Source organism: Notamacropus eugenii, chromosome 6 (genome assembly GCF_028372415.1).
Source record: "Notamacropus eugenii isolate mMacEug1 chromosome 6, mMacEug1.pri_v2, whole genome shotgun sequence".
Classification (NCBI taxonomy): domain Eukaryota; kingdom Metazoa; phylum Chordata; class Mammalia; order Diprotodontia; family Macropodidae; genus Notamacropus; species Notamacropus eugenii.
In genome coordinates, this window is record NC_092877.1 from 91382060 (window position 1) to 91408105 (window position 26046).

General features: G+C 34.8%; 1 protein-coding gene across 1 annotated transcript in view; it reads left to right on the plus strand.

The window, feature by feature from the left end:
* Window positions 1-26046, plus strand: part of NWD2 (NACHT and WD repeat domain containing 2) — a 175917-nt gene that overhangs the window by 59484 nt on the left and 90387 nt on the right. The window contains exon 2 of the mRNA XM_072620454.1: window positions 19891-19979. Coding sequence (XP_072476555.1) covers window positions 19891-19979 — 89 coding nt within the window. The remainder of the gene's footprint in view (window positions 1-19890; window positions 19980-26046) is intronic.

Consider the following 26046-nt stretch of genomic DNA (forward strand, 5'->3'; position numbering starts at 1 on the left):
TTAGGTAGAATGCCAATTAAACCATGAGAATTTATCATAGATGAGAATTTTTTCCATTTTTCAGCATCTTCAGACAAAAAGGCTCCACAGAATCCATCATTATCCCATTTATATAGAGAGATAGGGCCTAGACCTATAATTTCATTGACATAGGGAACTTCTTTATTAAAAAACTCCCTCAACTAATACAGATCAGCATCTTCTGTGCAATTTGAAGTCTTAGAGAATTGCATAAAACAAAAAGAGATTAAGTCACTTGCCTAGGGCCATACCACTAATATTGTGTCTGAGGCAGGACTTGAACCCAAATCTTCCTGGTTTCAAGGAGAGAGGGAGACAGACAGAGACAGAGACAAACATACACACACATACATTACACTTTATATAGTATTTAAATATAAATATATGTACATAATGTGCATGCATATTCTTGGATATAGGTTATAAAATTGTAGCCTCATTCAAAGTTAATTTGATTCCATTAACAGGACAGAACCGTTTTTCATTAAACCAGATCACAAGACTGGGCTTCTAAAGGCAGGGACTCATCAATCAATCAACATTTATTACATACCTATTATGTATCAGGCATTGAGCTACTTTTCCACATGCCAAAAGACTGATGCCCAGTTGCCTTCGGAGGAAGACCAGTTTGTCTTTTGAAACTCTCGTTCTTATTTTGATCTCATTAACAATTAAGAATTATCTATCCATCTTGCAAGAGTCCTTTATGTATATGTATACGTCTTTTATCTACTCTATTGCCTTCCCCACAGAACCTCTTCCAAACTGCTGCTTTTTTCTCAATGCCACCCCTACCAATGATCCCCATTCTTGGTAGGCAAAAGGAACACAATTTCTACTTTCTTGAGAGTGAGGTTATCCAACTAGAACTCTTTTAGCTCTTCCAAATCCACTCTTCAAAATGTCTTTGTCTTTTGCTATTTTTTTCCTCTTACAATTGCATCCCAGCAGAGAAGAAATGCTTTTCTTCTTTTTTAAGGCTAACTCCTCTTCCTATGCTCTTGATCCTGTCAATTCTCAATGTAGCATGCTGTAGTGCAAAGAACACTACATTTAGATTTGTAAGATCTGACTTTGAACGTTGGTTCTCCTGCTTTTCACCTGTGTTATCTTGGTGATATCATTTGGGTCCTCTTCGAAGACGAAGGACAACAACCAATCTTAGGTAAATCAAATGGGTTGTGCTAGTTTATTTCTAAGATACCTCACCATTCTATGAACCCTGCTCTGTAAGTCACAACTTGTCTTCTATATTTTCATTCTCTTCCACTTTCCTCCCTCCTATCTTCTCCTCCTTTCCTCTTTCCTTATTCCTATGTTGGTAAGATTTCTTCAGTTGTTCTATAATCTCATCAAGGTGGATTTTTCTTCTGTCACCTCCTTTTATAAGCCTCTGGAGGATTTGCCCAATATGCTAGAAGCCTTAATATGGTTTTTTAATATTTAATGGATACCAGTGGAACATTCAGGCTGTCCTTTTTTCACTTATTCTTGCTAAATGACCAACCCACCTCCTTTTCTTGTCACCCATGTCTTTGATGAGGTCCTTAATTCCATGTGTCTCGTATGAGTCATTGTTGCTCTCAATTGTTACCTGTCTTTTCCTTCCAAAGTCACAGAGTTATTTAGAGGACATCTGGACTTATATGAGGACTTTATTAAGCTTGGTTACTCTGGCTAAAAGTTATGGAGAATGTGCCATAGTGTAAGTCCTACTTCCCTCTAGTTGCAAGTTCTTGTGTTTAATAAGCTATAGGTAACCATTCCCATCCTCATGATAGTCACAAACATTACTCCTCCCTCATCATTTCTTCCATATATGCCACTCAAATATCAGTCCAGGATACCATATGATCTTTACTCTAGAGCCAAAAGGGACCTCAGAAGCTATGAAGCCCAATCCCAGTCCTTTTACAGATAAGGAAACCAAGGTCAAGGAGGTTAAATAACTTACTCAAGGTGATACAGGAGTATGCATCAAAGGTAGGATTTGAAACCAGTCTTATTGACTTCAGAGTGGGTGTTCTTTCCCCTGCATCTTCTACTGTTATCTGTTGCAATTTGCTTAGCCTTACATATGCCTAGCCCAAACTCAAGCTCTGTTGTCCTGGTAACCATCCTACTCGCCCTGTGAATAATTGCCTTGGTTCATTTGCAGTTCATCCTTGGTTCATTCTCTGGCTATCTAATTCAGGATTGAACTATTTCTGCCTTGTTGGAGTCATTCTTGTGGCTATCTCTTCCTGTAATGTCTTCCCTGCCGGTCAGTTAATCAACAAGCATTTATTAAATGTGGACTATGAGCCAAGCACTACTCCAAATACAAGGGATCCAAAGAAAGGCAAGGAGGGAGAAACAGTTCTTGCTCTCAAGGAGCTCACAGCATAATGGGGAGACAACATGAAATCAACTCTGTACAAACAAGAGACATGCATGATAAACTGGAGATAATCTCAGAGGGAAGGCACTAAGACTGAGGGAGATTTGAAAGGCTTCTTGCAGAAGGTGGGACTTCGGATAATACTTGAAGGTCATTGGCACAACTTATGTCACCTTCAGTGACTAAGGGCCCCAAACATTTTCTTCATTCCATCTACCTCTGAATCCTTGAGATAATCCTGAAGATAGCTATCTGCAGTAGCAGATTAGTATTATGAGGAGAGGAAACTTAGTTACTTAGGTTTTTCTTACCCCAGCTTTAGCCAGTTTTAATCTCCTTAACTACTGTTACCTTGATTGTTAATTTGTTTCAACCTACTTGAATCCACCATATGTCTTTCCACGACTCATTGGTCACCTTCAACAGTCACTTTTCTACATGGTATTCCATGATTTGTAAGCATGTAACAGCACTGGAAAAAAAAAAAAGATAGGATTCAGAAGATGAGTTTTTGTATCACTGAGAAGCTTGGGATCATTGACAGTCACTGACACATTTTCCCAAATTGGATCCAACTCAGTGTTGGACTTTTCAGTTCTGTACCCAGTTCATTGTCCATTTACAGTGCGTATTCAGGATCTATGTGTTGATGGACTAAATTAATTTGCTCAATTGCATGACTTAACTGGGAAATGTTTTGATATTCATTTTTTTCTACTTTGGATGACTAGGAGGCCCTATACCATCCCAAGGTGCAAAGGATACAATAATATCCCAAAACAGGAACATCTATAGAACTTCATCAATAGGTAATCCCTGTTCTCTTTGGACTCTATGCAAGATATCATCCATGGTCCTGGAAAAACTTTTGATGAGTATGTATCTCCCTGTGTTATTCCTTGCCTGAAATTGGTCTTTCCTATACTGAAAAACAACGTAATTTCTATTATCTTTTCTGTCATGGATGCATGTATATCTGGGACAGAAAATAAAGTTGAATAATTAGCTGGGCTCAGAGTCTGAGAAGAAGAGTGGCCTGGATTGCTTTCAGGAAGTTTTTATGACCCCAAATTTCCCATAACAGTAAAGGTCTATTTTTTTCAGTATAAACATTTTGCCAGTGTATTGTATGGCAGGGAGAATACCACTGCCTTTAAAAACCTAAGTCTGGGCAGGCCACAATATATAATCAGTGAGGATCTTCAAAGAACGGTGGCAGTAAAAGAAACCTTTTTGTATTTTAATCTGTTTCATATATTTCCCTGATCAAAAAAAATCATCACCTAATGATCAGCATTTATGGAACTTAGTTGGATCTTAGACAACAGTCTTGTGGGGCTTGCAACATATCCAACTTGATAGCTAGTTTTGCTCAGTATAGCCTTTGATAACTTAGGCCTCCTCCACACTAAAATGAGGCATCAGAGCATGACTTTTAATGATAACATTATATAGAGAGAGTCATCTGCCATTCAGTATGAATTTAGTAAGTTTGCTTTATTGAATTGTATGACATGACTAATATAATTTCCATTAACTTTTTGTAAATTTCATTTTAATTACATCATTTTAGTGCATTCCATGCAGATATTTACTCTTAGCATAATGGGTTTTTTAAGCGAAAATGTTCCATGAAAGCATTGAGCTTTGAATATTTTATTTGAAAGCAAATGCTAACAGTACTGTTATAACATTTAATGTTGACAGTTTGTCGGTAAGAGGGGAGTCCATCATTTAATGTACCAAGAGAGAATCTCAAAACTATTATCTGTTCATAGTATTAGAAGTTCATACTAATAACAATATATTATTCATAAGTACATTAAATTTTGTATATATCTTTATGTGAATGTTTTAATGCTTTTCTATTTCCCTTTATTTTAAGATTATAAATATTTTTAAGATAGCTTTATGTATTTTTAAGATGGCTTAAGCCAGGGTATTAGAACCAAGTAATAGGTCTGTGTATAAATGCCTGTACATATATATATGTATACATATGTATATGTATACATATATATATATGTAGGTGTATATATATATATATATATATATATAGGTATATATGTATACCTATAATATCAACAGTCAGTACATATGAAGTCTTTAAAGTCATGATGCTGGCAGTATTTTGTTTAGGTGACAGGGATTTATAATGCAATTGATCATGCAATTATGATGCCTAAAAGAAAAAGTTTGCCTTAGTCAGCATGTATTATAAAAATAAAGCCAAATCTTTGACTGTATCTTGCATATTCATGACTAATATATTTACTAATATATTTCAGTGCCCTGGATCTCTGTGTTGATCAATTTCACAACTTTAGACACATATATCCAGTAATATTCCAACATTTCATTCTCCTAAGATGAACAAGAACATAGTCATTTTCCCTCCATCCCCACTTCATGCTTGATGGAATAAAATGGATTCCTTAATCTACCCTCCTTCTCTCAAAAGCCCAAAGGAGCAATCACAGGAGGTTGACTTTTGGAGTATTTTGTTTAGTTCTGACCACAAATTTTAGAAGGATAGGATAGAATACATCCAGAGAACAGTGAACAAGATATTGAGGACTGGATTGATTGAAGTAAGAGGTGATGTTTAGCCTGGAGGACAAAAAATATATGGGGATGCATGATACCAGTCTTAAAGTATTTGAAGAGCTGTAACAGAAAAAAGCAATTATACTTGTTCAAATTAGCCCCTATTGAGAAGAACTAAGATCATTGGCTGCAAGTTAAAATAATACAGGTATAAGTATGTAAGGAAGAATTTCCCAATAGTCAAGGCTTTCCCTGAGTAGAATAGGCTGCTTCAACAGAGGTCTTCATGAAAAAACTAGGTGGCCATTTCTCAGAAATGTTGTAGATTCCTGTTCAGCATTGTCATTGATGTCCCTTGTAGCTCCCTTAGCTTGAAATTCTGTGGTAGGAAAACCGTACTTATAAAGACATGTATCCCATGGAAGATGCCCCTCTATCTCTCTTATATTCTATATACTTCAATATGCATTCTACTGCTGTACATTGGTGGTTCATTTTACAATCATCAGTAGCCCTATCCTAACCAGTTCCTGACTGTTTACTATTCCATTAAGTGAGGTTGTCCATAGATGTGTCTGTTTGCTCCAGTGGTTCCATGCACCAGAATATTGCTTCCTGTGTTGTTCTGACTCCTAAATTATACCCCTCTGTCTAGACTACTAATGACCTAGGCATATAATCAAATAACAATGATTTGAAGACTACGAAAGAAGCTATTAAATTCATTTTGTCAGTGGTTCTGCCCTTAATTCCATCTGGGGTGCCTGAAAAGATGCAAACATACTTATAGAAGATAGTACCACATATCCACATATAAGATGAACGGGGAATGTTACAAGGAAACAATTCTGCTGACCTCATCCATGTACAAAGAGTTAAGATACTAAGTCATACCCACATAATTCAAAAAATGGATTTAATAAAACTTTTCTTAAATATACATATATACACATTTTTGCATATATGTAGACATTCTCTCTACAACATATATGTAAAATATTTCTCAAGTATTTAGCTAACCCATGTACAATCAATTATCTTTGACTTTGTAGCCATGCTGTTCATAGTGATTTTTTTAACTAAATGAATTATTTGTACAACTGAACTGTTTTATTTGGTGTTCCTCACATATTGAAATATTATTTGTTAAACTTGGCAAAATAATAAATGGTACTTTTTTAACTTTTATTCAGTCTTTAAGAGTGATCTCTATAAGACCTTCTAAAATGCCTTTTTTGAAGTTTGTAGAATACCAGTGAATATAATTAAATGAGTGTTGGTGGTACGAACAAGCCCTAGAATATTCTGTCAACTTGTTAATCACCATCTATGATCTGGATGTCACATCCTGCTATTAACTCTCTTAGCTAAATAAGTAGAAGTATGTAAGGTATCTTACAATAACTAATTTTAGATTATAACTCTTTTACAGGATTTGTTAACATAACATTGATGTTGATTTATGACTACGTGCATGATTATGTACTCATCATGTGATCCATCTAGAATATGTGATGTAGGAATTATGTATGAAAATGAATATTGGATCTTATCCGTTGTGTGAAAACTTTTGCATATATTTTGAATGTACTCTGTGAATAACAAGTAAGAGTGTATTTAGTTTATCCTTTACTTTTCTCACCTCCTATTGGAAGCCATTTATGATCAGAAACCAAATACCAAGCACTTACTTAGCACAAAGACTCCAGATCAGTATGAGCCTGCAGAGTAGACCTTCATACCACAGATAGAAAAGACTGAGAATTCAGAAAAACATCCTGAGATCTCAGAGGACAACTATCACTCAATTTCTCCTTCCTCCTGTAAACTAATTCAAAGCAAAATTAAATAACTGATAGAAAGACACAGTCATATCTGGTTCTAAAATGATGCAGAAATTCTGGGCAAAGAGCAGTATGTAGTAGCAGTTAGAAATCAAAATGTTTGTATCCCTCCCACCACTCCTTCCTAAGGATATCTTCCTTAGGGAGGGAATAAAGGGGAACAGGGCACAGCAAAATTGGCCTGGTGTAAATGTGCATGTTTGCTTTTGGAAATATCCTCGTCTATCATTAAGAGCTGTCTTTTTTCTTGGAAATGTCTCTGATTCACCCTCTCCTGTCCAATGTCACCTCCCTCAGGCAACATCATCTCAAACTGAAATTAGTATACATTCTTCTCTTTTGTCCAGTCTCTCAATTCTACTTAACATTTATTAAGCACCAATGATGTGCAAAACATTGTGGTAGGAACTAGGGGTGATATGAAATTTAGATAAGATGCAAGCCCTTCCTTTGGGTCCTCTTCAATCCAAAAGATGGATTTAGCACAAAAACAACTTCTTAACTTCAAGTATCTAATGTCATCTGTCTGTATATTCCCACTATATAGAATGTAATGTGCTATTTCATTGCCCAACTATTTCCAGTAAACTGTATTTGATCTCAAGAACAAAGAAGCCAGGGTTAACTAGAGACATAAATGTAAGGATAGTCAGAGACCTCAGTCTCTACCTGGATGTTAGGTATTTTCCTAATTAGGGACTCAAAAGCAGCTGATAAGGCATAATGACTATAGTTCTAGACCTGGAATCAGGAAGATCCGAGTTCAAATCCTTCCTTAGCCACTTATTAGCTGAGTGACCCAGGGTAAGTCATTTACTCTGTTTGCCTCAGATTCCTCAACCATAAAGTCATCATAATAACACTTCCCAGAGTTGTTGTGACAATAAAATGAGATATTTTTATGTGCTTAGCACAGTGTTTGGCACATAGTAGGCACTTACTAAACATTTGTTCTTTCCCCTCCCTCAAAGCCACTATAAGTGAACTCAAAACTTTTCATTTAAAACAAATTTTTTGGAGAGACACTTTATCAGTGCAAGTAGAACTATAGAAATGGAGCATGCTATATGAATGCTACATATATATATATACATATATGCACACATATAACTGGTATTATTGATTGGAATACCTGTGTCATATTTTTTTGTCATATTTAGTTTTCAGATTCCCAACACTGCCTAGTACAATACTCTGCACACTGTGAAAGCTTAATAAATTCTGTTCACTGGACAAGAAGAACATAATATTTAGTACAGTAAATCCTGGATGAGAGTCATATGTAAGTAATGTCACACTAGTTGAGTGTGAAATGATAAATTATAAAATTATATTTTTTTGAATGAGTGGTACTGAGTTGACTCATACAAGTCTCAGTGGGAGATCCTTAAATGGAAATAAACATGAAAAAAAAAGCAGAATAAAGCATAAATTTTGCTACTCCTACAGCAATAACAACAGATCTAATTTGAAGAGTTATTTCCTTTTTTCCATCAAAATAAAAACTGAAACTTGAAGAATAATTGTGATGGTGCAGTATCTTCATTCAGGAAGATTAATTTCATAATGCAAATGAACTACTTCTGAAACGAAAGGCAATTTCATCTTGCTCTAGTAAAGTATGGAAAGGACTGTTTTGTCATTTTCTATTTTAAAAAAGCAGAGGAGTACCACTTTTATGACTTAATACTTCCCCCCATTTTTATGTTTGTGGAGGTTTGGGAACTACATATTTTAATGAAATCCTACTGAAACACTCAAATAGTATTTTGTTTAATGATAAGGGAAAAGATTAAAAAAATTTCTGTCTTGAAGAAATATTTTCTCTGTGGTTCCAAAAATGCATGTTTCTTTTCAGCATTGTGTTGATTGCACTGTTTTATGACTTCTAGTCACTCAACATGGCGAAAATAATGTTGGTGTTAAAATGATGGCTCTTCATGTCAAGAACCAGCTTGGGCTCATTAAAACGTTACACAATTTCCCCAATGTACTCCAGCCCACTTTCTTCCTCCTATTTAATCTATTGTCAGATCATCTGTTTTACTTTCATATATCCTGTGTCCTTCCCCTTATCTACCCACACAACCACCACTCTGGTCACATCTTGTCATTTTTGCCTTCTTCGCATCTCCTATAGAGCACCTCCTCTTTCTTCTCACCTGGCCATCACTCTGGCATGGGCCCTCATCACCTCTCACCTGGATTATTGCAGTAGCCTTCCAATTTTGGTATACCTGTCTTTAGTCTCTCCCCATTTCAGTCCATTCTCCTCTTAGACACAGAAGTGATCTTTGTAAAGTATAAATCTCTCCATTCTACTTAATAAATACCAGTGGCTCCCAGTCTCTTTCAGAATGAAATATAACAGCTTCTCTTTGGCACCCCTTCCTACCTTTTCAGTGTTCTTACAATTTACTCGCCTGCATGTACTCCAACTACACTAGCTTTCTTGCTGCTCCACACACACAACATTCCATCTCTCACCTCCACACATTTGCACAGGCTGTCCTCTGTGCTCAGAAAGCTCTTCCTCCTCACATCTGATTCCTAGTTCCCCTGATTTTCTTTAAGACAGGAAGCCCTGCTTTGATTTCACTGTTTTGTTTTCAATTAAATTTTGTTGTTAATGTTATTTTTGAAACTCACTATTAATTCTAAAGTATTTTTACTTAGTTTAATTTTTAACTCAGTGATGATGGTACAATTATACAAAAAAACTTGATAAAATTTTCTAAATTAAGGCAATGGTACTGAGTATCTTTAATACAAAAGCAGGTATTTGGGAGAATGGAGAAAAATATATTGGAAAATACGTTTCAGGAGTAGGAAGCAAGAGAAATGATTTTAAACATATAAATTCTACACCTGTATAGACTCCCCTGATCATAGATAAAGAGCTGGATAAGACCTTAGAAAGATCAATTTCATCCACTTCATTTTACAAAGAAAGAAACTGAAGCCCAGAGAGGTTCTTTGACTTGCCTGTGGTCAAACATCTAGTAAGTATCTCAGGCAAGATTTGAGTTCTTCCTGACTCCACACCTGGCTCTCTGTACTGCACCATCTAACTGTCATATGTCAAGAAAAGTGTGAGCTTTGTACATGGCAAGTACTAAAATATCATCCCAAAAGTGAAATTGACCATATTTTTGCAAACAGTAAATGATTCATTACTGATATGAGATTCAATTCTTAATCAACTATGTATAATCATACCACCAAATCATTTGAGTAAAGATCAAAATTAATATAAAGCATGGAAAAGGAGTAAAAATAAGAGAGACATATGGCATACAGGTAAAACATATCCAGCCTGACCTATTTAAACAAATTGTTGGTGCAAGAAAAAAAAATGGGACATGGTAGGAGGAACAAATGTTGACACCAATTATAAATACTTCGCAAAGAAATTGAACCAATATGAATCAAAAGTCATGAGGAAAATGAAAAAACTTAGAAAGCACCTCATCCAGCAAATAATTTCCTTGTCAAAATGAATGATATGGCAGCTAAGGGAAGCAGTGATATAGAATTTGTAAAGCCTTGTGGTTAAAAAAAGTGGAAAATTATGGACAACATCAAGCTCATAAAACAGTGGAGAGAAAAATAAGATTTTTTTTACAAGCTTAACGAATTTCTAACTAAATGAAGTCATCCCAAGGATGTTTAAGGAGGACAACAAAGAAAGAAAAAATAGATACAACCCATAAAGATTTTTATAACAATTCTCTTTTTATAATCATGAACAGTGAGCCACCACTTTTGGACTTTTAGAGTCATAGTATTAGATGAGCTGATGAGGAAATGGAAATAGTATTTGAGAAAATATGGACTACATCAAATATGTACTTAGGAAGTTATGTTGAAGGTGAGACAGTTTTCAGGGAGTTGAAGGATTGCTTCTCCCTCTATCTGAAAGAAAGATGGATACCAAAGACAGGTCAAAATGATAGTCTTCATTAAAATGACTGAGAGAATATTCGTAACTACCTATCTACATGCTTACTTTCCCATTTCTATGCTTTTATGGTTATAATCAAACCATTCCTTAATGGCATCCTTGAGCAGCATATAAGAGGAGAACAGGCAGGGTTTGGCAAGTCATATTACTCGGAAGATATCATTTCACAATCACACAATTAACTGAAAGATAAAAACAGTTAAAGATCCCACTGTGCTTATTGATTGCTGAATATAAAAAAGCATTTGATTCAGTAGATAGTAAAGCAAAATGTAGCTTTAAAAGACTCTTCCAACAAAATACCCCCATGTGTCTCAAAATCATGCATGATTCCTAGAAGATTGCAAATGATAATTTTGTTCAACTCTCTGATTACTAATATCAGGCAAAAAATAAAACAATAAGACATAGTCACACCAAGGTGTTTGTTATTGTCGGAGAGGCGGCTCCAGCATAGATTCAAAACTGAAGGTGAATTCTCTGTAAATGTTGAGGATGTCCAAATGTGGGTTACTTTGTGCTGATTGTGTCCTGCCCCAGGGCCTCATAGTGTTCTAAAAAAGATTCCAAATCAATCAAAAGACTTAAGCCTGATAATCCACAGAGGAAAAACAAAGTAGATTAAGAATATCTATCATTCAGACTATGATGTGCAGTTAGATGGGCAACCTATAGAAATTATTCATAAGTGCATATATTTTGGACAGAGTTTGTGAATAGACAATGAACTGAGACCAAAATTTAACAGGAGTTGGAGAACATGCTGTATTATTTTTGGGAAATTATTTTCTTCTTTTGATGATCCAGAACTACTTTGCTGAAATGAATTCTGTTTTTAAAACCAATATTTTACTGGTGATATTATGTGGATATGAATTAAGCAATACTAATCTGAAAAAAATAAAATAGAGGGTCAGTCAGAGGGAAGGACAGAGGTACATGTTGTACCTTAGCAGGTCACAATACATTATAAGTAAGTGATCACATAGGAAAATATATGCAATATAGCATCAGAGAAGCATATGGCTGAGCAGAAAGATGGACCAGTTATGCAGAATGAGTAACAACTAATGGACAATGTGTATACTCCACTGATATCCGCACAATGTATAAAGAACTTGAGTAAGACTGTAATCACATTAGGTGGGGACCCTTTGGTGAATTTATGGAAAGATGTGGACAGGGGGCACACAAAATGATCAGGCATGAATAGTTTGTGATGTGTATCCAAATCTTTGGAGGAAGCATCCACATGGATGTGACCACACAGCTCCATTTAGGCTTTGGAGTATTGCTTAGACTTAGACTCTAAAAGCATAAATTTATCTCTATATTTAAGTAGATGCCATCTTCCAATTTATAAACAGATAGACTGACCATTTGTAAAGGGTTCAATTTCTACATATAGGTTAACTTACAGAGAAAGAAAAATTCTCTTTTATACCCTCTTGATTCACACCCTGATAGTTATGCAAATGTTATTTATTCATAATATTCAAGTAAGATCAAAACAGCCCTTGACAGCATTAGACTGGCTAAACCACTAATCTAACAAAATGTGGTATTTCTACAACACTCTGGAAGGAATTAAATAATATCCCAGTGTTTGGAAGGTTATAGGTCTTTTACCTATAAATCTAATTACCTATTTTGTATGTGTACGTATAATGTTATATTTATGCTTAATATGTATACATGTATATGTGTTATTGTACATAGAAAGAGATGAATAAATAGATGGAAAATATACATTTATCTCCTCCATTATCATAGAAGGCATCATGAGTAGGGATTGTTTTCTTCTTTGTACTTAACAGCGCCTGGCACATAGTAGACGTTTAACAAATATTTGATTGATTAATTGAGTTAAACTTTTATTAAAGCTATAATCAAGCTTTTATAATGTTGACTATATCCATGATGTTACTCTTCTGCCCCAAATCAGGTAATGGCTTCTTTTTTTTGCCATCTGAATAAATTCTAGCTTCTTTAATTTAGTTTCCAGGGCAATCTGACAACACCTTATCTTTCCAGCTTTATCTTACATTATTCCCATCCATACAGACCACTTCAGCCACCTTAGACTACTCATTGCCCTCCATATACATTTATTGTATTTGCTCATGCCATTTCCTGTACCAGAAATGCCCTCTCCCAACTTCTCACTTAGCTTGTTATAATTCTACCCATCCTTCAAAGATTATCTCAGATGTTACCTCCTTCACAAAGCCTTACTCAATTCTTTTTTTCCTTAGACCTTCCCTGGTATTTTGCTCTTAGGTGCTTCTCATAATTTTTGTATCACAGTTATTTATGTTCATATCATATTCCCTTTTGTATTATAAGTTCCGTTAGGGCAGGTGCCACATCTTTTGCTTCCTCTTCTTTATTTTCCCAGTGAATAGCTTGATTCTCCATGTATAGTAGAGAATTAATACCTGTTTATTAAATTGAATCAAATAATCATTGCTGTTAAGTAAGGTGGTATTGTTGATTTAAACTACTCCCTGAAAATAAATTAAGGTCTCTAGGTACCTCTTCTCGGTCAAAATGTGACTATTTAGAAACTTCTTCTTTCAGTAAACTGAGCATTAGTGTAGTATCTTCAAAAAATTTAAGTAGCTATCCAAAATGCCTAACTTTGGTAGGAACCTAAAGTAAATTTAGATAGATAAAGTGTTTATGTATAGGCACAAAATAATTAATGTTGTTCGGTGGCTTTCATCTCTTGGCTATTCTGCCCTCTCTGTCTCTCAAGCAAAAAATATGTCCTTTTTGATGGGTGGTGTTCAGCAAGTTAAAATTTCCTCTCCACAGTATACCAATTTTTAAAAAATCACCAGTCATCTGAATCTTCTGTCAGCATGAATCAGGTTTTTTTTTGTTTAATTAATCTAGCTTATCTGCCATCCATTCTAATTAATCCATTCTATCTTAATTACTTTTTCATTTCCAATGAAATGAGATAAGCAGATCATCTTGTATTAATATAAATAGAGGAAATCTGAGTTATTTTGTAATATAAGCAATAACAGAGCACGTTAGTCCGACAGAAGCATAAGCTTTCTATTGCGTTTTTACTGCCATAAAATACCCTAACAATATAAAGAGAAGACTCAGTTTATGTACTAATAATACCTCTAGCTATTAGTGTTCTCCCCCTCATATTTTCTTATATTTCCTTATTTGTTTACATATTTACCTCCCAGTAAATTACAAACTCTTTAAGGATAGGGAATGTTTTTCATTTTCATTTTGGCAATGCCTTTTCCCTTTTTTATTAATTTTTTTCATCAGCAAAATTCTGCCCTCTCTCTCTTCTACCCCTTCCCTAATAAAGAAAGAAAGAAAAACAAAAACCCAGCTAAAACATATAGTTTTTTTCATGTTGGTCATGTCCAAAAGAAATGTTTCATTCTGAATTCTATCACCACTTTATCAGAAAGCAGGTGCTATGTTTCATCATGAGAATTCTGTAATCATGATAGGTCAATACACCAATCAGAGTGCTTGTTTTGCAAAGTTTTGTCTTCATGGTACTGTTGTTTTTGCATAATTCTGGGATTGACAGACTAGACTACAGCCCATGTTTCTCTCCCACTTTATTTTAAAATGTAAAAAAATTCTTACCTCATTGCCATACAAAAGCAGGCAGCGAGTAGGAATTGGCCTGCAGGCCATAGTTTGTCACACTAAGTGGAAATTGTTCTTCTGGTTCTTTTCACATCACTCTTTGGTTCATACATGTCTTCCCTGGTTACTCTGAAAGTATCCCCTTCATAATTTCTTATAGCACAAAAGCATTTCATCACATTTATATGCCAAAACCTGTTCCATCATTCTCTGTATTGATGGGTACCTCATCAAGTTCCAATTCTTTGCCACGAGAAAAAAAGCTATGATAATTATTTTGCATATAGAATTTGTTTCTTCTCTCATTTGACCAGTTCAGGTAAGAGTACAGTTTATGTCATCTACTCCCCTATCTCTTCCTCCTTGTATGTATAGACTTCTATTTGAGCACCATAGTTATTAAAGATAATTTTCCCTAACCTTCCTCTCCTTTCCCCCATGTAATATACTTCTCTTCCCCTCCTTTTCCTTTCTTTTTTAAGATCATCAGAATCAGACCAGAACTACTTCCAGGATTTTCTCTAATTAGACTCCTATGACTCCCAAAGATCATATGGTTCAGATGGTACACATGTATCCTCCCATATTATAATGTAAACATGTTGTCCCTTTTTTACCCTTTATTAGTTTTCTCAAGTTTACCTCTTTTTATGATTCACTTGAGTCCTGTTTTTCACTTCAAAATTTTTCTACAGCTTTGGTCTTTTCATCAGGATTGCTTGAAAGCCCTCTATTTCATTAAAAATCCTCAAGAAGAACCAGGTGCATCAATTGACCAATTTTTTATTATAAATTTATTTTGAAATGAAAATGTTCGCTTATTTCTATTTTATTTGCCTTATGGGTAATATATACATACATGCATATGTATGTACATATGTACACACACATGCACATACACATGTTTCTCTAGTGACTTTAAGATTTGAGAGGGAGGAGATACATTTAACAAAGACCCTTCTTCAACTTGTTGCTATTATCTCTTCCATAAAGATGTTGAACCTCATTGACAAGAACTGTTTATGCCTTACCCAATATTAGTTAGTACAGGGTTGAAATAAGGCCATCAGTGTTTTTATATAGTTCAAGGAATATTGAATAATATTTTTATGTATACTAGTAAATTTGTTGGAAAAATAATTAAAATAACATTTTGCCCTACTGAATCAAAAATATATGTATAATCAAAGACAAGCTCAGTGGGATCTTGTATTCTCTACATTTTTTTCAAATAATTGTGTGATGGTAAAGATATTCCATTAGATGAGATCCAGTCCAGTCTTTTTTATTTATTTATTTATTTTTAGTTTACTGCATTCAGTTCTACAAGCTTTTGAGTTCCAAATTTTCCCCCTCCCCAAGATGGCATGTAATCTGATATATGAAATATGTATGTATGTATGTATATGTGTGTACATATATACATTCATGTTAAACATGTTTTCACATTAGTCATGTTGCAAAGAAGAATTAGAGCCAATGGAATGGGCTACAAAAAAGAAGAAACAAAACAAAAGAGAGAGAGCAAATGGTCTGCTTCCATCTGCATTCAGTCTCTGTAATTCTTTCTCTCGACATGGATAGCATTTTCCATGATGAGTCCTTTGTCTTACACCCTTGCATTTCTGAGAAGAGACAAGTCTATCAAAGTTAGTCATCGAACAAGGTGGCTGTAACTGTGTACAATGTTCTCCTGGTTCTGCTCCCCTCACTCAGCATCAGTTCATACAAGTCTTTCCAGGTTTTTCTGAAGTCTGCCTGCTCATCATTTCTTATAGCACAATAGTATTCCATTACATTCATAAACCCCAACTTGTTCAGTCATTTCCCGGTTGATGGGCATCCCCTCAGTTTCAATTCTTTGCCACCACAAAAAAAAGCTGCTATAAATAGTTTTGTCCAGTACAGAATCTTAAGCTGAAGGGAGTTTCCATATAAACAAAGAGTTCTTGCAGAAGCTCTAGAGGAACATTTGCATGTTGCATTTTTACTAAGGCAGAGGTGTCAAACACATGGCCTATAGACTGCATTCACAGTAACACTCCCAGGGGCATCATGAATCAGATTAAAATGTAATTGTGAAATACATAAATAAATGAAAATAAAATGAAATATAGATAATATTGCATTTCAAAACTAAGTCAATATGTGACCCACAGAGATCTTTGTGTTCTGAGTAGTGGCCTCTGTTTCCATTTGGGTTTGATACCACTATATTAAGAAACCAATTCATAATAATTCTTTTAATATTATGTATGAAAGATATCCATGAAAATCTAACCAAAATACACTACTGACCTCTCTCCTAATAATTCCAGCTTCTATTTAAAAAGCAAACACAAGTATTGGCACTTTGAAATGAGTTAGAATTTAAAGAGAATGAGAAAAGAATTAAAATGGAAGATAAAAGAAGACTGGATTGCCTTAACAATTACTTTAATGTACTAAAACTTTTTAAAAACAAAGTCTGACCTTTCTGTCACTAGTATTCTGTACTACAAGTGGTAATGGTGTCTGCCTATGAGTCAGGAAACACTATTCTTTTCTGGAGAATCAAAATGAGTAGAACATCCTTTAACATTTTATCTATTAGGGAATGAGTCTTCTCAGGAGCTTGAATTTTTTCCTTATATATCTTAGATAGGAGCCCTTTCCACCAAAGAGTTTCCCCTTTATGTATTTCTCTCATTTTAACTGAATTGGTTTTGTTTGTGCAAAAACTTTTAAATTTTGTTTAATCAAAATTGTACAATTTTATCTTCTGTGATACACTTTCCTTTGGTCATGTACTCTTTTTCATCTATAATTGTGAAAGCCATTTTATTCTGTGCTCCTCTGATTTATTTAGGACATGAACCTTTATGTTATTAACCAAAAGTCATAACTCTATAAGACATCCATTTATTAAAAGAGAAAAGCACATGCATGTGGGAACTCCTTATACCAAGGAGCCCACAATACTGACATAGCCTTGGATATTTATGGGGTGTAGCAAAAAGGGAAGTTCTTATGGGAGGTACGGAGGATAATCCCCTCCAAATGGGAGTGGCACAGGAGGAGGAAGGGAGCATTAGCGGAAGAGGAGTGAAAAGGAACAAGAGGTCTTGAAAGCGTTGGACCATGGGGGAAGTATCTGAAAGGATTCCAGATGCACAAACAGTTGATTAGTCTAGGCAAACTGGCCAGAGCCAGGACTGTAGCTGACTCAGCTTCAAGGGCACTGAAAATTTAATAGAGTTCAGTTGCAAAAGATCACTTTTATGTTAGTGTAGGATTATAAATAGGAATAAGTAGCAGGAATCATTAATAAATAAGGAAATACAATTTAAAGCAATTCTCAGCTTACATATCACACCTACTACATTAGCAAACATGACAAAAAAGAAAAATTGTAATTGTTGAAGGGGCTGTGGTAGAACAGGGACATTGATGAACTGGTGCTAGGACTGAGAAATGGTACATCCATTCTGGAAAACAACTTGGAACTATGCCCAAAAGTCACTGAATTGTATATACCTTTTTACCCAGAGATACCACAAATAGGACTAAAACCTAAAAGGCTGAAGAAACAGAAAAGGCACCCATATGTATGAAAATACTTATAGCATGTCTTTTTGTTACAGCAAATAGCTGGAAACTTAGGTGGTGTAAATCAATTGGAGAATGACTGAACAAAGTATGGTATATGAATGTGATGAAATATTATTGTTCCACAAGAAAAGATTAAAGGGACAGTTTCAGAAAAACTGGGAAGATTTGTTTAAATGGATGTGACTGAAGCAAAATGAAGTGAGCAGGAGCAATTTAACACTTTAAATAATAATTTTTTAAAAAATAAAAAAAAATCATCTTTAAAAGACTTCTGAGCAGTGATCAGACATGATACCAAAGATCTTATGGTGAAGCATGCTGCCTCCCTTGCTAAAAGAGAGGTGTTGGGCTCACAATGCAGAATCAGGCATACATTTCTGGACACAACGACTATGGATTTTCTTCTTCTATGTATATTTGTTACAGGAGCAATTTTTTTCAATTTTTTGAGAGTCAGGATACGGGAGGGAGTTAGGCATAGGGAAACAAAAAAATAGAAAGAAATAATACACAGCTTTAGCTAGGTAAATGTAATTTTTGGATTTTAAAAAATGAATGTTACTTAGAGAACAATGGAGAAGCATTTGATGTATATGAACTGTGAAATAAAAATACAAGAAACTAAAGACAAATGTAAAAAGATGGACTGGTACCATGACAAAATTCTTTATTGGTATCCTTAACTTAAACAGAAAGAAAGGAGAGCCCCTAGCATTTTGGATAGATCCCTAACCTTACCTCATGAGAGGTCATCGACAAGAAATATACAATATAGGCAGGTATGGATCAGTTGTCAAGAACATCTATATTAATGAGATCCTAGATCTGTTTAATTAATTTATGATATAGCGTATCAACATAGGAATTTTAATTTTTTGCTTTTAAACTTGGTGCAATTTAGGTTGATAATGAATGGTTTTTCTTCATTGAAACAATTATTTCAATATCATGGCTATGAAAGAAGTATTTGCTAGAAATTTTAAAAGGCCCCTTCTTAGTTCTACATCCATATTCTATGATTCTGCCCTAAAAACTCTATGGAAAATAGCCATGCACAAACACATATGTATATACATACATACATATAAATACATGTTTATATGTATGCAAATATACATACTAATCTTCAAATGCAATGATCACATAAGCTTATATGCATGAATCTATATATACATATATATGTATTAGATAGATGGATGGATGGATGGATGATTATTTGGAGTTTATCTTGTTTGTTCTATAAAACAAAGGGTAATCTATAAACAATTTTATCTTCAAAACTTTAGCCTCCACAAAGCTGATATATCCATTATTATCATTCTTGTCATCTATTCATCTACCAAAAGTAACTAACAGTCACACCTATTAAAAATCATGTCCACAGAACACTTGTATTCTCAAGTAGACGTGAGTAAAACTCTGACATATCATCAGTGCCTGATAAGAACTACAACGGACCCTCAGATAAGCTCTCTGACTTTATGATGACAAAATTGCCATCAGCCCATTTCATTTTGGAACAGCTCTATGTAACAGTTCCTTATATTGAGCCAAAATTTACATCGCAATAATTTCTGCCCATTAGGTTCTCTTTCTTCCATCTAGAGTCTTGCATATTAAGTTTAATCCCTGTTTAACATTACAGCCTCTCAAGTTTTTGAAAACAATAAGATCCTGTTCACCCTAAACCTTCTCTAAGGTAAATATCTCAATCAGGCATCTACAGAAAGCCAATTTTTTTTTAGGTTTCCACATTTCACAAGCTATACTTGTGAATTGGTGCAACAAGTTCATATTTCTTTGCTTATATTATTTTATTATTCATTTTCCTCTCTCTTCCTGGAAATTAACATGTTAGAAAATGATTAAAATACTATTAAAAGTGTGTTGTTTCTTTCCTATGACAGATACAGGAGCAGAACGACAAGCTCTAAGAGAAAATGTGTATCCCAAGCTGAGGGAATTCTGCAGAGAAAACTATGGATTGGAATTTCAGGTAAATTTGCTTTTATCCCTATCTTCAACTATTCTAATATAAACTCTGGGTTTATATTTCTGATATCAAACTGAGAGTTACAAGGCAGTATAAAACATTTATTTCTTTAATATAACAAAAGTTGAAAACAAACAGCACTTCTGTGCGTGGAATTGTGAACTGATCCACCCATTCTGGAGAATAATTTGTAACTATGCCAAAAGGGCTATAAAACTGTGAATACCTTTTGACCCAGCACTACCACTATTAAGTCTGTATCCCAAAGTGATCCAAAAAGAGGGAAATGATCTATTTGTACAAAAATATTTATAGCAGCCTATTGTGGTAGCAAAGAATTAGAAACTGAGGGGATGCCCATCATTTGGAGAATGGCTGAACAAGTTGTGATATATGATTATAATGGAATATCACTGTGCTATAAGAAATAATAAGCAGGCTAATTTCATCAAAACCTAGAAAGAGTTATATGAGCTGATGCAAAGTAAAAAATGAACAGAACCAGGAGACTATTACACACAATAACAGCAATATTATATGATGATCAACTGTGAATGATTTAGCTTTTCTCACCAACATAATGCTTCAAGACAATTTCAAAGGACTCATAATGAAAGATGCTATCCACTTCCAGAGAAAGAACTGGTGAAGTCTAAAATGCAGGCTTAAAGCATACTATTTTGTACTTTCTGCATTTTTTCCATTATTTTTTTCCTTTGGGTCTTTGTCTTCTTTCCCAACATGATTAATATGGCAATATATTTTGCATGAGTGAATTGCTTACTGTCTGAGGGAGAAGGGAGGTGAGGGAGGTAGAGAGAAAATTTGGAACTGAAAATTTTTTTTAAATAAATGTTACAAATCGTCTTTACATGTAACTGGGGGAAAATAAAATTTTAGTTTTAAAAATCAGATCCTAAAAAGAAAATCTTTATGAGAAAATAATTAGTTCCTTAAACACAAATAGGTTCTATTTTGATATTTTATATCTCAGAACCTATGTATAGTGTCATTGTGTTCATTCTATTCTGCTTCATAAAGGACTGTACTTCACTTTTCACCATCTTAATCCACTGATTCAAACATTTCCACAAATTGCCTTGGTTTGTGTAAGCAAACAAAAGGAATCATTCAGTTTAGTCATCACCAAGCATTTATTAAGCCCTTACTTTGGAGCAGGCAAAGAAAGGCAGAAAGTTCCTACCTTCAAAATTCACATTCTAATCATAGAGACAGAATGTCAACAACTATTTCTGTAAAAGCAACATACAGGGTAGATTGGAAGTCCTCTCAGAAAAAAGACACTAACATTGAGTTGGACCAGGAGTGGCCTCTCATAGAAGGTGGGGATTCAGCAGAAATTTGAGGAAACCAGAGAAGTAAAGAGGTAGAGCATTCCAGGAATGGTTGCCAGAAAAGCTATGAAATAAGGAAATGGAATGTTTTGTGTGAGGAACAACAAGGAGACCAATGTCAATACACATGGAGGAAGTAAGGATAAAAATACTTTACCAATATAATCTCATTTGGTCCTTGCAACAACTTTGAAAGGCTTATGCTATTACTGTCCCCATTTTATAGTTGAGGAATCTGAGGCAGATGTAGTTTAAGTGACTTTCCCAGAATTATACAGCTAGTGTCTGAAGTCAAGTTTGAACTCAGGTCTTTCTCACTCTAAGCCCAGGGCACTCACTTTCTACTTTGCCCCCTCCGTGCCTCTGCGGGCAGGGAAGGAGAAAGATAGCAAGGGAAAAGGTTGTGAAGAGCTTTAAAAACCAAACAGAGGACTTTATATTTTATCCTAAAGGTAAGACAGAATCACTAGAGTTTCTTCAGTAAAAGGATAACATGGTCACATAGATATGTTAGGGAGATCATTATGGCAGCTGACTAGAGAATGGACTTAAATGGGAAGAGACTTGTGACAGTGAGACCAACCAATAATCTAAATTTAAGTTGATAAAGACCCAGACCAAGGTTAAGAAAAGAAGACATATATAAAAAATGTTTTAAAGGTCAGATGGACAAGCCTTGGCAACAGAATGGATATGGGAGTTGAGGTAGAGTAAGGAATCCAAAATGATTTGATTTGATCTTTGATCCAGGCAACTAGAAAAAAAATTGGTTTTCTTGACGGTAAGATACCATCTTCACACAAGGAAGTTTAGAAGAGAAGACAGTTTGGGAATAGGATGAATTGAGTTGTAAATATGTTGAGTTTAAGTCTTCTATGGGGAATTCAATTTAAGATGTCTAATAGGCTATTGGAGGTGTAAGACTGAAAGTTAAGAAAGGCATTTGGGTTACACAAATAGATCTGAGTATCATAGGCCAATTTCCTTAATGAATATTAATGCAAAAAAATTTAATAAAATATTAGCAAGGAGATCGCAGCAATATACTGTAAAAATCACACACTATTACCATATGAGATTTATACCAGAAATGCAGGGCTGGTTGAGTATTAGGAGAATTATAAGCATCATTAACCATGTCAATAGCAAAAACAACAAAAATCATATGATTATCTCAATAGATACAGAAAAATCCTTTAATAAAATATGATACTGATTCCTAAGAAAAACATTAGCAAGCCTAGGAATAGTTGGTCCTTTTATTAAAATAAGTACTATCTATCTAAAATCAAAAGCAAGTATTATTTGTAATGGGAATAAATTAGAAGCCTTCCCAGTAAGATCAGGGGTGAAGCAAGGATGTTCATTATCCCTCCTATTACTCGGTATTTACTAGAAATGCTAGCTATAGCAATAAGAGAAGAAAAAGAAATTAAAAGAATTAGATTAGCCAACAAGAAAATAAAACTTTAACTTTTTGGAGCTGATAGGATGGCATATTTATAGACCCCCTAGAGAGTCAACTAAAAAAACTAATTGAAACAATAATTTCAGTGAAGTTGCAAAATATAAAATAAACCCACATAAAATCATCAACACTTCTGTATCTTACAAACAAAACCTAGAAGGAAGCGATAGAAAGAGAAACACCACTTAAAATAACTGCAGACAATATAAAACATTCAGGGGTCTACCTGCCAAAACAAACTCAGGAACTCTTTTGAACACACACAAAAAAAAAAACATTTTTTACACAAATAAAGACAAATCTAAACAACTGGAAAGGTATTAATTATTCATGAGTAGGCTGAGATAATGAAAATAACAATTCTGCCTAGGTTAATTTACTTATTCAGTGCAATGCCAATCAAACTATCAAATAATTATATTTGTCGATCTAGAAAAGCTAATAACAGAATTCATCTGGAAGAACAAAAGATCAAAAATATCAAGGGAATCACGGAAAAAAAATGAGAAGGAAAGCAGCCTAGCAGTACCAGATTTCAAATTATATTACAGAGCAGTAATCATGAAAACAATCTGGTATGGGCTAAGAAATACAGTGGTGGGTCAGTGGACCTGATTAGGTAAATAATATACAGTAATAAAAATGACTATAGTAATCTAGTTTCTGATAAACCCCAAAATCTAAGCTTTGGGGGCAAGAACTCATTATTTGACAAAATTGCTAGGAAAAGATAAGATCAAAATGGGCAAATCATTTAGAGATAAAAGATGACATATATCATAAGCAAATTAGGGGAGCATGAAAAATTTTACCTGTCAGATCTATGGATAAGGAAATATTTTTTATAACCAAAAGAGATAGAATAAAGGGAATTAAAATGGATAACTTTGATTACATGAAATTTAAAAGATTTTGCACAAAACTAATGCAGCCAGAGTTAGAAAGAAAGCAGGTAACTGGAGGGGGAGGGCAATTACAGTAAGTTTTTTTTTTCTAGTGAAAGCCTCATTTCTCAAATACATAGGAAACTGGGTCAAATTTATAAAAATAAGAGCCATTCCTCAATTGACAAAGAGCTGTAGGATATGAACGAGCAGTTTACAGATGAAAAAAATCAAAGCTATCTGTATTCATTTGAAAAAAATGCTCCAAATCATTTTTTGTTAGAAAAATGTACATTAAAATACCGCTGAGATATGGCTTCAAACCTATCAGATTAGCTAACTTGAGAGAAATAATAAATTAACAAATTCTTGACGCAAAGTGGAAAAATGGGGACACTAATTCACTACTGCTGGAGTTGTGAGCTACTTGGTTGACAATGGTTGGACCATTCAGAATTGTGCCCAAATGGATATAAAATTGTGTATACCCTTTGATTCAGTAATATCATTGCCATATCTGTACCCCTAAAGATATCAAACAAAAAGGACCTATATGTACAAAATATCTATAGCAGCTCTTTTTGTGGTGGCAAAGAATTGGAAATGAGGGGATGTGCATCAATTGGTAAATGACTGAACGAACAGTGATATGTGATTGTGGTGGAATACAATTTTGCTATAGCAAATGATGAGAGTGATAGTTGCAGAAAATCTGATAACACTTATCTGAATTGATGCAAAGTAAAGTGAGCACAACCAGAAGAACATTGTACACCATAACAGCAATATTATAATGATGAACCAGCTGTGGAAAACTGAGTTCATCTCAGCAATACAATGCTTTTTTGCAACATGGCTAATATGGAAATATGTTCTGCATGATTTTCATGTATAATTGATATCATTGCTTACCTTCTCAATGTGTGGGGCAATTAAGAGATCAATGGTAACTCTGGAGAGACCTTCTTGTTGTTCAGTTGTTTCAGTCGTGTCCCACTCTTTGTGATCCCATTTCAGGTTTTCTTGGCAAAGATGTTGAAGTATTTTACCACTTCCTTCTCTAACTCATTTTACAGATGAGGAAGAGAGGTAGACAGGGTTAACTGACTTGCCCAAGGCTACCCAGCTAGTAAGTGTCTGAGGCCAGATTTGAACTCACAAAGATGAGTCTTGCTGATTCCAAACCCAGTTTTGTATCCACTGCACCTCCTAGCTGCCCTTGGAGAGAGAAGTTTCAGGGGCAGGGAAAGCTACGTATAAAATAATTGCTTTGCTCTCTCCAGAAATGTCTTGCTCCTAAAATTAAAGACCATTTAGAATAAAATACTTTCTGGCCTAGGTCCGCATTCAGCATATTCCACTTTCATTTTTTTTTCCTTTTATGGAATCCTCTTTCTGTATCATCCAGATTCCTAATATATGAGTTTAACCAGAGCCACAGGGACCTTGGACAGCCTGTATTGAAGGGATTTGTTTAGATAGATGTGAAATCTAGTATGTCCCACTTCACATCTCAAAAGGAGATTACAGTTTCCATCATAGCAGAGAGTAGGTGGAGAGTGGAGGGCTGTGGCTGTTTCCAAGAGGGGTACTGGCAAGAGAAATCTATCCACTACTCATCACTTATAAGTAGGTTACAGGTATGGTGCTCTTTCAAGAATTCACTTTTCCCAGTCACTCCAAAGAGAAAGGTAAGAGCTAACTAGTTCTTGGCAAGCTTAGCTTCCTCTAAACATTTGGTACATACAAGACAATCATGGAAAGCAAGCAAAATTACTTACATAAGCAATCAATAAAACAGAAGATATACAGGTTAGAATAGATGATAGAATAAACAGGAGTAAATAGGCTCTTAGACTTGAGTGTAAGTTAAAAGCTCAGTTCAACCAAATAGAGAACAATCTTACCAAAGTGTCTGGGGCTAGAAGCACTGGAGATCAAAGGATGTGATAGGGGCCAAGGGATGCCTGCTAACCATTCAAAATTTCGCTTCCTTTCTCTTACCCATCTCTTTCTAAATTTGATTATCTCTTCCAAGTCCCCCTACACTTGAATCGCTCAAAAATGATCTCTGGACTGATCAGGATTCGTGTCTCCCTTCATACAGTCAACTCAGTGTCCCATGGCTATCCTTCAGTGAACCTTCCCCATCCCACCTACCCCCATGCCATCCCTCCATAGATAGGGGGTAGTGCACTAAAGTATTCAAGAAGTTTTAGCTATTTGTGTGAGAAAATCAGGATCTACCAAAGATGATTTATGAATGCCAGTGGTAAAACTCATGCATACATTAGCATTTGTATACACTATTCATTTTGAAGGCACTTTAATAGAAAAAAATTTGCTTGTAAACACTGAGCTGT